The 12,776-nt window shown below is 36.2% G+C and overlaps 1 protein-coding gene across 5 annotated transcripts in view; it reads left to right on the forward strand.

The window, feature by feature from the left end:
• The window catches only part of ttyh2 (tweety family member 2), a 66,682-nt gene that overhangs the window by 13,118 nt on the left and 40,788 nt on the right, over positions 1-12,776 (forward strand). For all 5 annotated transcript variants that reach the window (XM_016569376.1, XM_016569379.1, XM_016569380.1 and 2 more), the window contains exon 2: positions 9,339-9,514. In XM_016569376.1, coding sequence (XP_016424862.1) covers positions 9,339-9,514 — 176 coding nt within the window. The remainder of the gene's footprint in view (positions 1-9,338; positions 9,515-12,776) is intronic.

Below are 12,776 nucleotides of genomic sequence, written 5' to 3' on the forward strand. Positions count from 1 at the left end.
CTCTCTCTCTCTCTCTCTCTCTCTCTCTCTCTCCCTCCCTCTTCCTCCTCCTCCTAGACATCTCTCTATATGCTTGGATAAGATGGATGGGCTGCAGAAATTGAATGATACAAGTATTGGAAAAACAAAAAAGTGGAAGAGACAGGGTGGTTGCTTTTCAACCACAGCGGAGCAGAGACAAACAACATAAGACCTGTCAGCTACATTCCCCTTATTTACATTCATAGTCTTAACAAGCACAGAAAAGCATGCAGCTTCCCGAAGGGCTGCATTGTCAGACCATGTTCATTTAGAGTCAACATGAAACACTGATCACATTTTGCATATACATTGTATTTTGGAAGTTGTAAATCAAACAGATTGGAGTTTGCTCAAGAAAATACTATTTCAGACTTACTTTCTACTTTAAAAACTCATGTTTAATTCAGTTTCTACATCAATTGTTTTTCAGTTTGTAATTTAATGCATTTTTGAGTGACACAGGTTCAATTAGACAAAATGTGGGGCTTGACCTGATTTTATCACGTACCAGAATAGAGACAGTGGTTGGAAGAGAGCACTTGAGCATTAAGAGGTTTAGTTTTTACATTTTGATAAAACAACATTATGAACTGTTCACTGTAAGGATGATTATTGATAAAGTAGATAGGTGAAGTTTTGTTTTCTAAATCATGACGTTTTTTTAAAAATTACCTTTCTGTGGTCGTGGAATATCAGGGAAAAATTCAAACACTGCTACAAATTGTTTCTAATTGTTGAAATAACAAATTGTTACAACGTTTCAGTCAAGTGACCTTAATCAGGCATTGTTTATGGTTTACGAAAAAGGTTGCATGACCTAAACATATTAAAATTCGAAATCTATAGCAGTGTGCTGGATTCATCACTTTTCTTAGATCAATGAATCAAATCTTGAAAATCTAATGGAAATTTTTAGATATTTTACAAAAATCTTCAGTTCTAAAATAATGGCTACAAGTTTTAAGTGGCAACTTCAAAATTATATAAAAAATCCAGTTATCACAAATAGGCATGGGCCGGTATGAGATTCTGACGGTATGATAACCTTAGATAAAAATATCACAGTTTCACGGTACCACGGTATTGCGATTACAGCTCTAAAATATGTTATTTTTAAATAATTAAAAATCCTTCTAAATGAAAAATAAGGCAGTTACTTAAGGGAGCCTAAAGCTGCAGCTCAATAATCAAACACATAAATCAAAACACAATTTCTGTTAAAAAATAAATCAATATAAAATGCAGTCATTAAACCTGCAGCTCAACAAGGTTTTTGGAGAGTCTTGATCGGGGGTGAAAGAGGGAGAAATGAAGATGATACAGATATATAGTTTACGAACGACCTGGAAGTATTTATTTAGCGATCGGCGCTAAAATGTCATATGTACGGAACATGGTTAGTCTACGTTACCCGAAAAATTCCCATACGGCAGACTTCGTCTTTTTCGACAGGGGGAAAAAGTTCCAGGGATTCACCTCCTTCGGCCATCCCACACACAGGTGACTCTCACTGACTGCTCGCACCAACCGGAGGGGGAGGGGTCGTGTGAAACACACTCAGCAAAATATCGTCTAATTATCATTATCGATAAAAACCCATAAAATATCGAGATATAATTTTTTGTCAATATCGCACACCCCTACCTCTAGTGCATACCGCAGGAACGGTATAACGGAAAATTTTAGTGGTTTTGAAACCGTGACTTTTTCAAACCGCGGTATACCTTGAAACCGGTTATCGTCCCATGCCTAATCACAAACGGATACAAGTGCCATGGAAATTCATTGGTGAAAAGGTGTGGGAACTCTGCGCTGTAGTCCTATGGACATTTGTAAGCATTAGCAGCGGCTAATTGAAAAACAGCTCTCAATCTTGTTGTGTTCCGTCTGTTTGTGCGTTTGAATGACAAGGGAATAGGTGGGTGGAAATGACTTGGTGAAGAAGTGTGGGAGTGTGTAAATAATTCCTCTTTGCTTTATTTCCATAGAAGATAATGCAGGTGTTCCATTATTCATGTGTGCCTGGTATTAATGCACACGATCTGTGTGTGTGTGCACTAGAGCTGTGAAAAAGAATTTCGAATATTCGTTTAATTTAAAATAAAAATCCACATTCGAATGCAAAAACGTTTCATTCGAATTTTAGGTGTGCATTAAGGAGGCAGCCTTATCAGCGGGTCACAAGATGTAAGTGTTGTTGCATTATAATGTTTTTGTTAGCCTATCCAGTTGAAGCCACTAGATGCGGCGCTGCTGCGTTGTTTATTAAAAATATAGCGGAAAACGAGAACATCAGTGCGGAGAAGATCTTGTTTACATCAAAACCGAAACCAAGCCGTTCACACAGAACGCATATTTCTAGAGGGACATCTGTCACCGTTGCACTTGCATCTCGCACAAAGGAGCCGCATGTTTAGAAAGCCATGTAAAATTAATGCAAGTTTAACTTAAAAAAACATATATAGAGACTTTATGGCGGGCTTTTCCCCATCCCACTGCATCTCATGTTTTTAAATGAAAAATGTACTCTGTGTGATTGACTTTCTGCCCTTTGTATTAAAGGGGTCATATGATGCGATTTCAATTTTTCCTTTCTCTTTGGAGTGTGGCCTCAGGAGAGAAGCCAAAAGCTTTTCTTCACCCTAACTGAAATTATGTATTTTAAATTAGAATATAATTCGAATTTTGATAATATTTAAGTACAAAATTCGAATTTAGTTTTTCAGCCATTTTGACAGCCCTAGTGTGCACATTGTATTTGTTTGACTATTATAATTACTCACTCACTTTTGCTGTGCCAGTGTGTATGTTTATGACAGAGAGAACATTGGTAAGGCCAGATAAGGCTGCAACACGGGTGCTGTTTATGCATTTTTGGAATGTATTCTGAAGCGATTCATTATATTCATAATAATGGCTCTGAATCTTTATTGCATGCTTTATCTTCCTTCTCTGTCCGTTTCTCTCTTGCACACACACAAGCAATATTTTTCTCTTCCCTTCCAATCCTTCTTGTTTACACTCTCTACATCATTTTGTGTGCTTCAGTTCTCCATTTCTTTACCTGTATATCTTGTGTATATGACGGGGAGATGTGTCAAACAGTATTTTGCTGTACTGTGCTAGATATATTGGCTTGATTATTAGCTGGACTGCTTTGTTTGATAATATTTGTTTTATTGTATTGAGTCTTACATAATACAGTGCTGTTTTTGCACTCATGCCAGACATAATCATTTGTTATGACTAATTTTATATATATATATAAATATATATATATATCAGGGCTCGCAACATTTCAAAATCGCTGGTAGCCCTTCGGGCAGACATTCTTCAGATTTTGGTAGCCCAAAATGAATTTAAGTAACCCGAATAAAAAAAACAAAAAACACATCGGCTGAACTTCACTGCGGACAAATCAGCATGATTAAAAACTTCAGTGATTGCTTTTTTTCTTCAAATAACAAGTCAAGAGAGTAGGGGTGCAACGGATCACAAAACCCATGGCTCGGATCATATTGCATTATCATATCAGATTTTGAGTAACAGAACGGGTAAATTTGCAGATGAGCAAAAAAAATATGGTTCTTTATTATTTAAATAGCAGAATACTTCTTTGATACCACAGCAACAGCTAGTAGCATATAGGGATGTAACGATTCACTCAACTCATGATGCGGTGCGATTCACGATACTGATTAATTTTAATACTAATTTTTCTTTTTAACAAAATTAGATTTAAGACCAATTATAAATTAAAAAATGTCCTTTTATTATTTCTCCAACAAAATGCTGCACATTTCTTTGTGAAATGTGCAGCATTTTGTCACGGTACTGGAATTTCTAACTTCGATACGATACCTTGAAAAATATCGATATCCGATACCATTTTCGATACCACAGAGTAAAAAACTGCCACAATATTAACCCTTTCGCACGTGAGTTTAAAATATTCTAGCTGAGCCCCCAGCATGAGTTTTTTTTAGGCGACCGTTATTTTAAAATGTATCGCCTTATTGTTTCCATGGCGACGCGTCATGTGACACAACGCAGCCACAATAGATCTGTGTGACACATGGATCGCTTACTTCAAGCAAAAACAAAATCAGTGCAATCTTATGCATCAAGTAACAAATTGGTAAACAAAATAATTAAATGGAATCCGTTACTGCAATTATATGCAGATTTTCTCTACGTGAGGTGAGTGAGATTGACACCCATTACTGTATCCTAAAATTGTTTTGCAACTTTCAGATTTTGAGCTAGGAACACCAGCATGTCAATGTGCTCTTCAGTAAGTCGTACTCTTCTTGCACTGCAAATGAACCCTGATGTACTAAATACACGCTCTGAAGCTGAACTTGAAGCAGAGATGCACAGATACTTCTTAGCAAACTGGGCAAGGTGAGGTAAAGTTGTCTCATGTGTCCTCCACCATGTGAGTGGGTCCTCTTCTGCACTGATTTCAGGCATCTTTTCATATACTGAGAACTCATTTTTGAGTTCTGTTTCTGCACCCTCACCTTCTTCTAGTTAGACCACACTTTTAAAATGAACTGAACTATCTAACTAATCTTAGAACTTAAGTTAATGGTAATAGATATTTGTTAACATTAGTTAACATGAATAAACAATGAAAAATACTTCCAAAACATTTATTAATCTTAGTTAATTTAAACTAACATTTACTAATACATGTAATGTACTAATTAAAATCCAAAGTTTTATCTGTTAATATTTATTCATTGGACCAGAGCTAACATGATCCGTTTAACATGATTTTTATTACCTACTGTTATCAAAGATTAAAATATACTGTAACAAATGCATTGCTCATCGTTCATAAATGCTGGTTAATACATTAACATTATTTGATGAATGAATTTTAATGCCGGATTCACAAACGTGCGTGCATCACACGCGAAAACAATGCTCACTGGATCGACATGAAGACAAATTGCAGAATTTAAGTAATAAGTTTTTGAATAAAGTTAAATAAGCACAAGTTAATTTACATTTGACCACAGTTAAAGTATTTACTTGTCTAAGATTCCTCAGTCAGATTATATTAACTTTAAGAATTACGGTGAAAAAACGAGACAACACTCATATCAGCAACAATACTAGGCCATCTTGGTTAATGTTTCAGTAATGTTAAAATGAGAACAGTTACCAACCTCTCGAAATTCTTTATATAGATCCGGGTGTCTGTCTTTCAGGTGCTTTGCTAAATTAGAGGTGTTAGCGCCTTTTGTTAGCACTGCTCTGTAGCAACTCTTGCATATTGGCTTGCTTGTGTCCTTCGGCTTTCCATGTTCATTTGTTTCATATCCAAAATATTTCCAGATAGCACTCCTGCTGTGTTCTTTATCAACCAAAGCCGGTCGCGGGGGCGCCGCACTCGCCATCTTTCTATTCACTTCACTTTTGCTATTTAACCAGAGCGAATGAGACGAGACAGGCACTGCGGTCACGTGTGGTGTTTGTCAACGCGCCTTTGGAGAGAAGTGAAAGTGACAGCTCGGCTAGTATCGGTGTATCGATACTTCGGGAAATTAGTATTGGTACCGTTCAGATATTTCAGTATCGATATTTATCGAAATATCGATATTTTTGACAACACTAGTATTTATAGGCTGCTGCCCCTTTAAGACCGAATGCACGAATCCAATATAATGATGCACTTGAGATTTCTTTCTCCTCTGTTTACGTTCACTTAAGACATAACCGACTGTGTTTACGGGAGTACTTGCAGAGACAGTTATTTTGAGATAATTTTGTGTGTATGTGTTCATTCAAATGCAAGGATACGCAAAAGAGGAATCAATTCTGTGTACGCGCATTGTCTGAAAGGCGGCTCTCTCTGTGCAGTTTGAATGAGTGTGCACAGCTCCGAATGCGCGTGAATGGTTTAAAACATCTTTCTCCACTATTTACGTTCACTTAAGACATAACCGACTGTGTTTACGGGAGTACTTGCAGAGACAGTTATTTTGAGATAATTTTGTGTGTATGTGTTCATTCAGATGCTATCTCTCTCTCTCTCTCTCTTGCTCTCTCTCTAAATATATTATTTATTATAAAGTTATAAAGAATTTGTATAAATAAATTAATTTAATAAATTATTATTTTATATTTTATATATGCTATTTTCTATATTATATATAGTATTTACTGTATAATGTATAATGTAATATATAATACACTTTATCTTCGATAAACCAATTTTTATTGAATTTTCAGCTACGGTACCTTTGTTGTGGTATATGCATACTGTTGCTGTTGCTATGATATAGGATTTAGCTTATACCACCCATCACTAATCTCTTAGGCTTTTCCCTGTCAGATAGAACACATTTCTCGTAGTTTTACGAAGATCACAGGATTTAGTCAGGGTAATTCCAGCCATGTAGTCACACGCAGCTTCATTAAAATAGATAATTCCTCTTTTCACTTTGTCCCAGGACGTAAAGGGCTGTGAGGACCTGGAGGTTGCCATGGTGATGTTTATTTATTTATGTGTGTGTGTGTGTGTGTGTGTGTGTTTTTTTCCTGCTCTGGCCAAAAGCATTAAACATAATGCCAGTCTTCCCTTGTTTCCACACCAACTGCTCCCCTTGCTGATTAGCACCCACACACACACACATATATGCCTCCCTCAACCACACAACATCTCACGTTGCCACTCTTCAGTTGGAAAACACACTCTCGTTCCCTAATATGTCCCCCTCCCCTCCCATAAGACCCCCCTGCTGCTGTCTGTGTATCCTCCCCCCATTTCCTCATCACAGTACCTTCATCAACCCCTGTTTGCCCTTAACAAAGGCCTGATGTGGGAATTCTCCATCTTCAAAGGTGGAGGAGGGGTTTAGACACAGACTCCTCTTTTTTAGACAGTGTGACTGAAATTAAAGAGTGGCTGTAATTTCTGAAATGAAAGACTGAGAGACACTGTAGGTTTCATGATGCATTTTACTTAAATATCTGATGGTTAAATTGATGCTCTACTTCACCATCATTGAAAAGTTTGGGGTCTGTAAGGCTTTAAGTTTTATGCTTTTGAAAGAAGTATTTTATGCTTAGCAAGGCTGCATTTAATTGATTGAAAATACATTTAAGAGAGTAATATGAAATATTATAATTTAAAGTAAAATTTGAATAATTTAAAAATGTAATCTGTTCTTGTGATGCAAAACAGAATTTTCAGCAGCCATAAATCTAGTCTTCAGTGTCACTTGATCCTTCATTATTTATGTATGTATTTATTTATTGGTTTATTGGTTTATTTATAGGATTCTTTGATGAATAGAAATAAAAAAAAAAATTATAAAATAACATTTGAATTTGAAATCAGATTTTTTCATAACAGTGTAAAAGTCTTGATCAATTTAATGCATGCATCCTTCTAAATTAAAGTATTAATTTCTTAAAAAAAGGTTTTACTGACCCCAAACTTTTGAACAGTAGTGTATATTGGTCAATTAATAAATGATAACATTGTAAATATGGTACAAAATATGTTCAATTTAATTTCAGTATTTTTTGTAGGTCTCATCTGCTAATTTGATTAAATGAATTAAAATTCATTAAATTGTATTATGATCAGTATGGGTTTCAATGGCCAGTGATAATGGAGTACAGGATGGGCTATGATGGTTAAAACTGGATAAAATTACTGTCAACCGAACCATTATTTATAATGTTTACAGGCCTTATATAATCTCAAATGAGATTTAGAGAAAAATTATATTCTATAACCTAGTTCTTTATCTTTTTTTTGTGATTTCTAAGCAGGCTCTTTGTCACAGTTGATGAATACAGCACTGGAATTGTGGGTAGAGAGGTTGACTCATTAGTCTTAGAGTTATGGGAGCGAAGCAGATGGCTTAGGATGTCCCACCACCTACAGGTTGAAAGAGAGAATGTTGGATGTAACCGAGAGGGAGAGAAACAATGCAGGAAACAGGGATGGTGATGATGCAGCAAATATAGACGCTGGGCTGCTTGCTATAGCTGTCCTACTTTCTCTTCAGAGCCAAGAGCAGGATGGGATATGACATAGTGCGTGTGTATATGAGTGTGGCTTTGTTGAATAATTGTGCTGCCTCAGTTGTCATATTTATTCTCAGTCACTGCTTAAAGTCCATAGATTTCTGTCTGGGTGAAGGTTTTAAGACCATTTTCAGTGTGAGGAGACCATGCTCATTTTACAGGGGTGTGTAGTGCTAAGCATTGGCAGAGTGGTACCTTGTGCCCCCATTAAAGTCTGTGAGATTAAAATAGCTCCGGATCCATCAACTGGAGCTCTATGTTATATGACAGAGTGTTGCAGCCGGAAAGGACCTCTTTGTTATCAGTGTAATGTGTTGTCTGTGCTCGGAAAACATCCCAGGAGGTCATGACTTCAACAAACTTGCATTGGACAAGGTCACTGAATTTTAACTGAAGTTTAACTAAACTTTAACTAAAGTTCCCTGCTCTACATTTTTTCCCCCTATAATCCACTACACACCGATGTACATCACTATACAGAAGAAAAGATTTGTCGCTACTTCTGTTTCATTACAACTTTATGATTCTATTAGGATTCTATTTATTAATAACCTTTTTAAAGGGTTGTATTGATGCACCTTGATAACATTTTTTTTTCACTTACAAGAACACATAAGTTTAGTCAAGATTTCTTGCACCATCATTTCCTATATTTCATTCTCTATAACCTATGCCTCTGTCTCTGAGCCATACAATTTTAAGCTAGCTGTTTTTGCTACTGTACTGATATTAAGAAGCAAAATTGTACTGTTGTACTGATGTCAAAATGATTGTTTTTAGAAAAGTAGCAAGTTAGCAACTCATCTACTTGCATAATTAAACATTTTTCACAGTGGAACAGGAAAATCAGTGATTGATTTGATCTGTTAGGAGTTGATTGAATCATGAAAAGCTTTGCTTTCAGAATTCTTAACCCCCTTTTTTCCTAAAAATAAAAATGTTGTCATCAGTACAACACATTGCACATCATTTTAAAATCAACAGCATAACCCATTTACTAGAGTAATGTGACATTTCATATTTCACAGTGAAACAGGAAAATCCATGTTGGACATGTCATGATTTTGGTCCATTAGGAATTGATTGGATCATGAAAAAACATTCTTTTAGTCTTTAAATAGGCTGAGTTGATTGATAAGAGAGCTTTCTGTTATGAGTGACAAATAGACCAAACTCTTTCATTTCCAAAGAACGAGAAATTCAAGTTTCCCTCATATGTCCCTTTGAACAAAGAAACTCATATCTGATATTTTTGTCTGTTCCAGTCGCTCATCTTCCTGGGCTGTGTAGCAGCAGCTGGGCTCGGTGTGAACCTGCTGTGTCTGGCCATCTACCTGAGCTGCCTGTGCTGCTGTCGGAAGGATGAGGAGGAAGAGGAAAGTAAGAAATCCAACTCTTGCTGTGTCACTTGGGCTGCTGTTGCTGCTGGACTCATCTGCTGGTACGTACCACCCACTGTTCTCGCGCTGAGAGGATAAAGCCGCTCATGATGCAGGCAGCATAGTTAAGAACTCAAGTTGTATGGGAGAATGATGTGGTTATATATTCATCGTGGTTATCGTGGTCTCTGGCATGGTTGAGCAGAATTTAAAACATACGTTTTCATTAAGAAGGACTTTGTTGTCATCTGTCGCACAATTTTCAGTTTTGAAATGAGTGATGGGAAAGCTTTGCATCAACATGGCAAATACTAGCGAAATCCCCTTTGGTGAATTAGCTCATAACTTCTGGCTGACATATCTTCCTCATTATTTCCCCACCTATTTTTATTTATTTATTTTCCATTGTGTCTCTTCCATCCATTGCTCTCTCTCTATTTTCTATTTTGAGATGATAATTCATTGTGCTATTCATTGTACTCAATTTTTAAAACCAGGTTTTAATATGAAGTTAAACTTTTCTTTTTTAAAAAAAATAAATTAATACTTTTATTCAGCAAGGAGGACACATTAAATTGATCAAAAGTGACAGTAAATACATTTGAATATGTTATAAAAGATTTTTATTTTAAATAAATGCTGTTCTTTTGAACCTTCTTTTCATCATAGAATCACGTTTCCACAAAAATATTAAGCAGCACAATTGTTTTTAACATTTATAATAATAAAAATCATTTCTTGAACACTAAATCACCATTTTAAGGCCGGGACACACCAAGCCAACTTCAAAGAACTAGCAGCGGCGAAAGCCAATGATGTTGTCGCCTTGCGTCGGCAGCGTCTGCACCAAAAAGCTGCGCTTGAACACACCGCACAGACTGCAGCCGACTGCAAATTAGCATGTGCGTTCTGCGCCTGTGTGACAGGAATTAACTGTCTATATCAGCATCTATCAATAGTATATATTCGTCATTCAAAAGGAGAAACTGAAACAAGGATATACGAGAGATACGCAGATATTTGAAATGTAAACAAATCAGCGCTTGCTTACCATTTTGAATATCAGTTATGTCGATAGCTTTCTTCATTTTAAGCACCTCATGTTGTTATGAAAATATTTGCATATTGGAACGCTTGGGTAAGATCACGGAACATTAGAACAGCCCTCTGTCTGTGCCGTCTTCATTTACTTACTCGTTCTCATCACTTTCGCTTTAATTCTCAGGCACTGACTCGTTCGCTAAACTGAACATCCAATCAGAGTTCTCACTCTCGCTGATTCATACCTTTATGAGCAGTCATCTCAATGGCAAAAAGTGTCCCGAAAGACCTACATTTACCCTATTCACACATCTTTACTAATCATTTATTAATCATTTGTTCATGTTTTTGCAGTAGCCAATCTAAAGTTGAAACTATTCATCATTTGTAAATGTTTAGAAACGATTACTAATCATTTAATATCTTTATGGGCATTGGACTTTTAACTACTATAACAAGGTTTGTGTAAAGGGTGGCTGGTTAAGTTTAGCTAAATGCTTGCTAAAGACATAACAAATATTGCAATTTTGGTGCAAAAAATTTTTTTATTGCCTCAACACTCACTTTAGTATACTACTCTTCAGTAGTGTTGTCAAAAGACCCGGTACTTCGGTACCAAGTCGGTACTAAAAAAATGAAAATGTTACGGTACCAGGTTTTTTAAAGTACCGGTGGTACCGAGTACCCGGTCAACCCGGTTCTTGATGCGCTATCCGAAAGGTGCGCAGATGCGCTCTCTTCATAAAAGCACTGAGACGTGGCGACATCAAAACGAGGAAACACACCAAACTAACAAAACAATTTAAAGACACCCAGATCAAATGAAAGAGTTCAAGCAGGTAAGTTTCATTTGAATTTTTAATATTTGTGTTTCCCATACATTGATTTATTTGAGTACTATTTTTACACACCAGAGGCTTTTAAATGAATTTTGAATCTAAAATATGTCTGTTAGAGAATGTACAAATGGTTAACATTGTTTGTGACATCAGTCAGAAGTTCTGGGCTTTTTTTTTTTTTTTTTAGCTAACTTCGTTGTTATTCTTGGCTGAATAGCTCTAGGTTTTCAAAAGCCCTTTAAAATTAAATAAATAAACAGGAGAAAACAAATCATTTTTAAAAGAAAATGCATGTTCATTTATCGAAACAATATAATGTAAACAGATTGAACCGTTTTCCCTTATAGTAATCAAATTGTCCCCTGTACACTGTTGACCCCTTAAAGGGGTCATATGACGTTGCTAAAAAAGAATATTATTTGGTGTATTTGGTGTAATGAAATGTGTTTATGCGGTTTAAGGTAAAAAAAAAAACATTATTTTCCACATACTGTACATTATTGTTTCTCCTCTATGCCCCGCCTTTCTGAAACGCATTGATTTTTACAAAGCTCATCGTCAACCAGAATATCTAAATTTATCTTTAAGTGGAGAACATTACCCGCTATCTACGAGGATGACTTGTAAAAGATATAGGTATCTTTAAGGCATTCATTTTATTTAATTCTTGTGTCAAATATTAATGTTCTTCTTTATCTGAAAAATATTTGTTTTGGGGTGGGAAAAAAAACTGAAAATTTAATGACTGTGGATTGATACTCCAAGGAGTAAAAAAGTAAACTTCTGTAAAAAGTTATGGATGTAGAAAATGTTATAGTGGATTGGGATACCCCCGTTGATAGAAACGGTTCTGAGTAATTTGAGAGATTACTGGGGGTACGTGTATGGGGACCTGCCATTTGTCTCCGTTCTTGAGACAAATATAGGAAGGGGTCAATGTTTCTTGTGCTTGATTGGAAGGGATGGGAGAGAGGGTGGGCGTTGTGTTGTCTTTTTTTTATACCACTCACTTGCACATGTGGAATGGTCTTACTTTTATTCATCTATTCTTATAAAAGTATTGATTGATGTGTGATATGTTTAAGAAAGAAGGAGGGTCTTCCATTCGTTTTATTACCTGGAACGTTAAGGGTATGAATGGACCAAATAAACGAGCGCGTATTTTCGCTCATCTCAAAAAAATGAAAACGGATATAGAAAGCGAGGTGTGCTCTGATTGGCCAGCTATCTAGTGCGTTGTGATTGGCCAAATTCCTCAAGCGTGTGACAGAAATGTTACGCCCCTCACCATACTGTGATGCCGTGATGCGCGCGACGAGACAAAACCAATAAAACCCATTATAATCAAGGCATTTGTTGCATCCAGTGGGAACATAATTACTGATTATAATTACTTATACGCATTGCGCTGCGTAAACATAAAACCATGTCTGCATTTGTGATC

This window comes from Sinocyclocheilus rhinocerous, unplaced genomic scaffold (genome assembly GCF_001515625.1).
Source record: "Sinocyclocheilus rhinocerous isolate Xijiao unplaced genomic scaffold, SAMN03320098_v1.1 scaffold411, whole genome shotgun sequence".
Lineage (NCBI taxonomy): Eukaryota > Metazoa > Chordata > Actinopteri > Cypriniformes > Cyprinidae > Sinocyclocheilus > Sinocyclocheilus rhinocerous.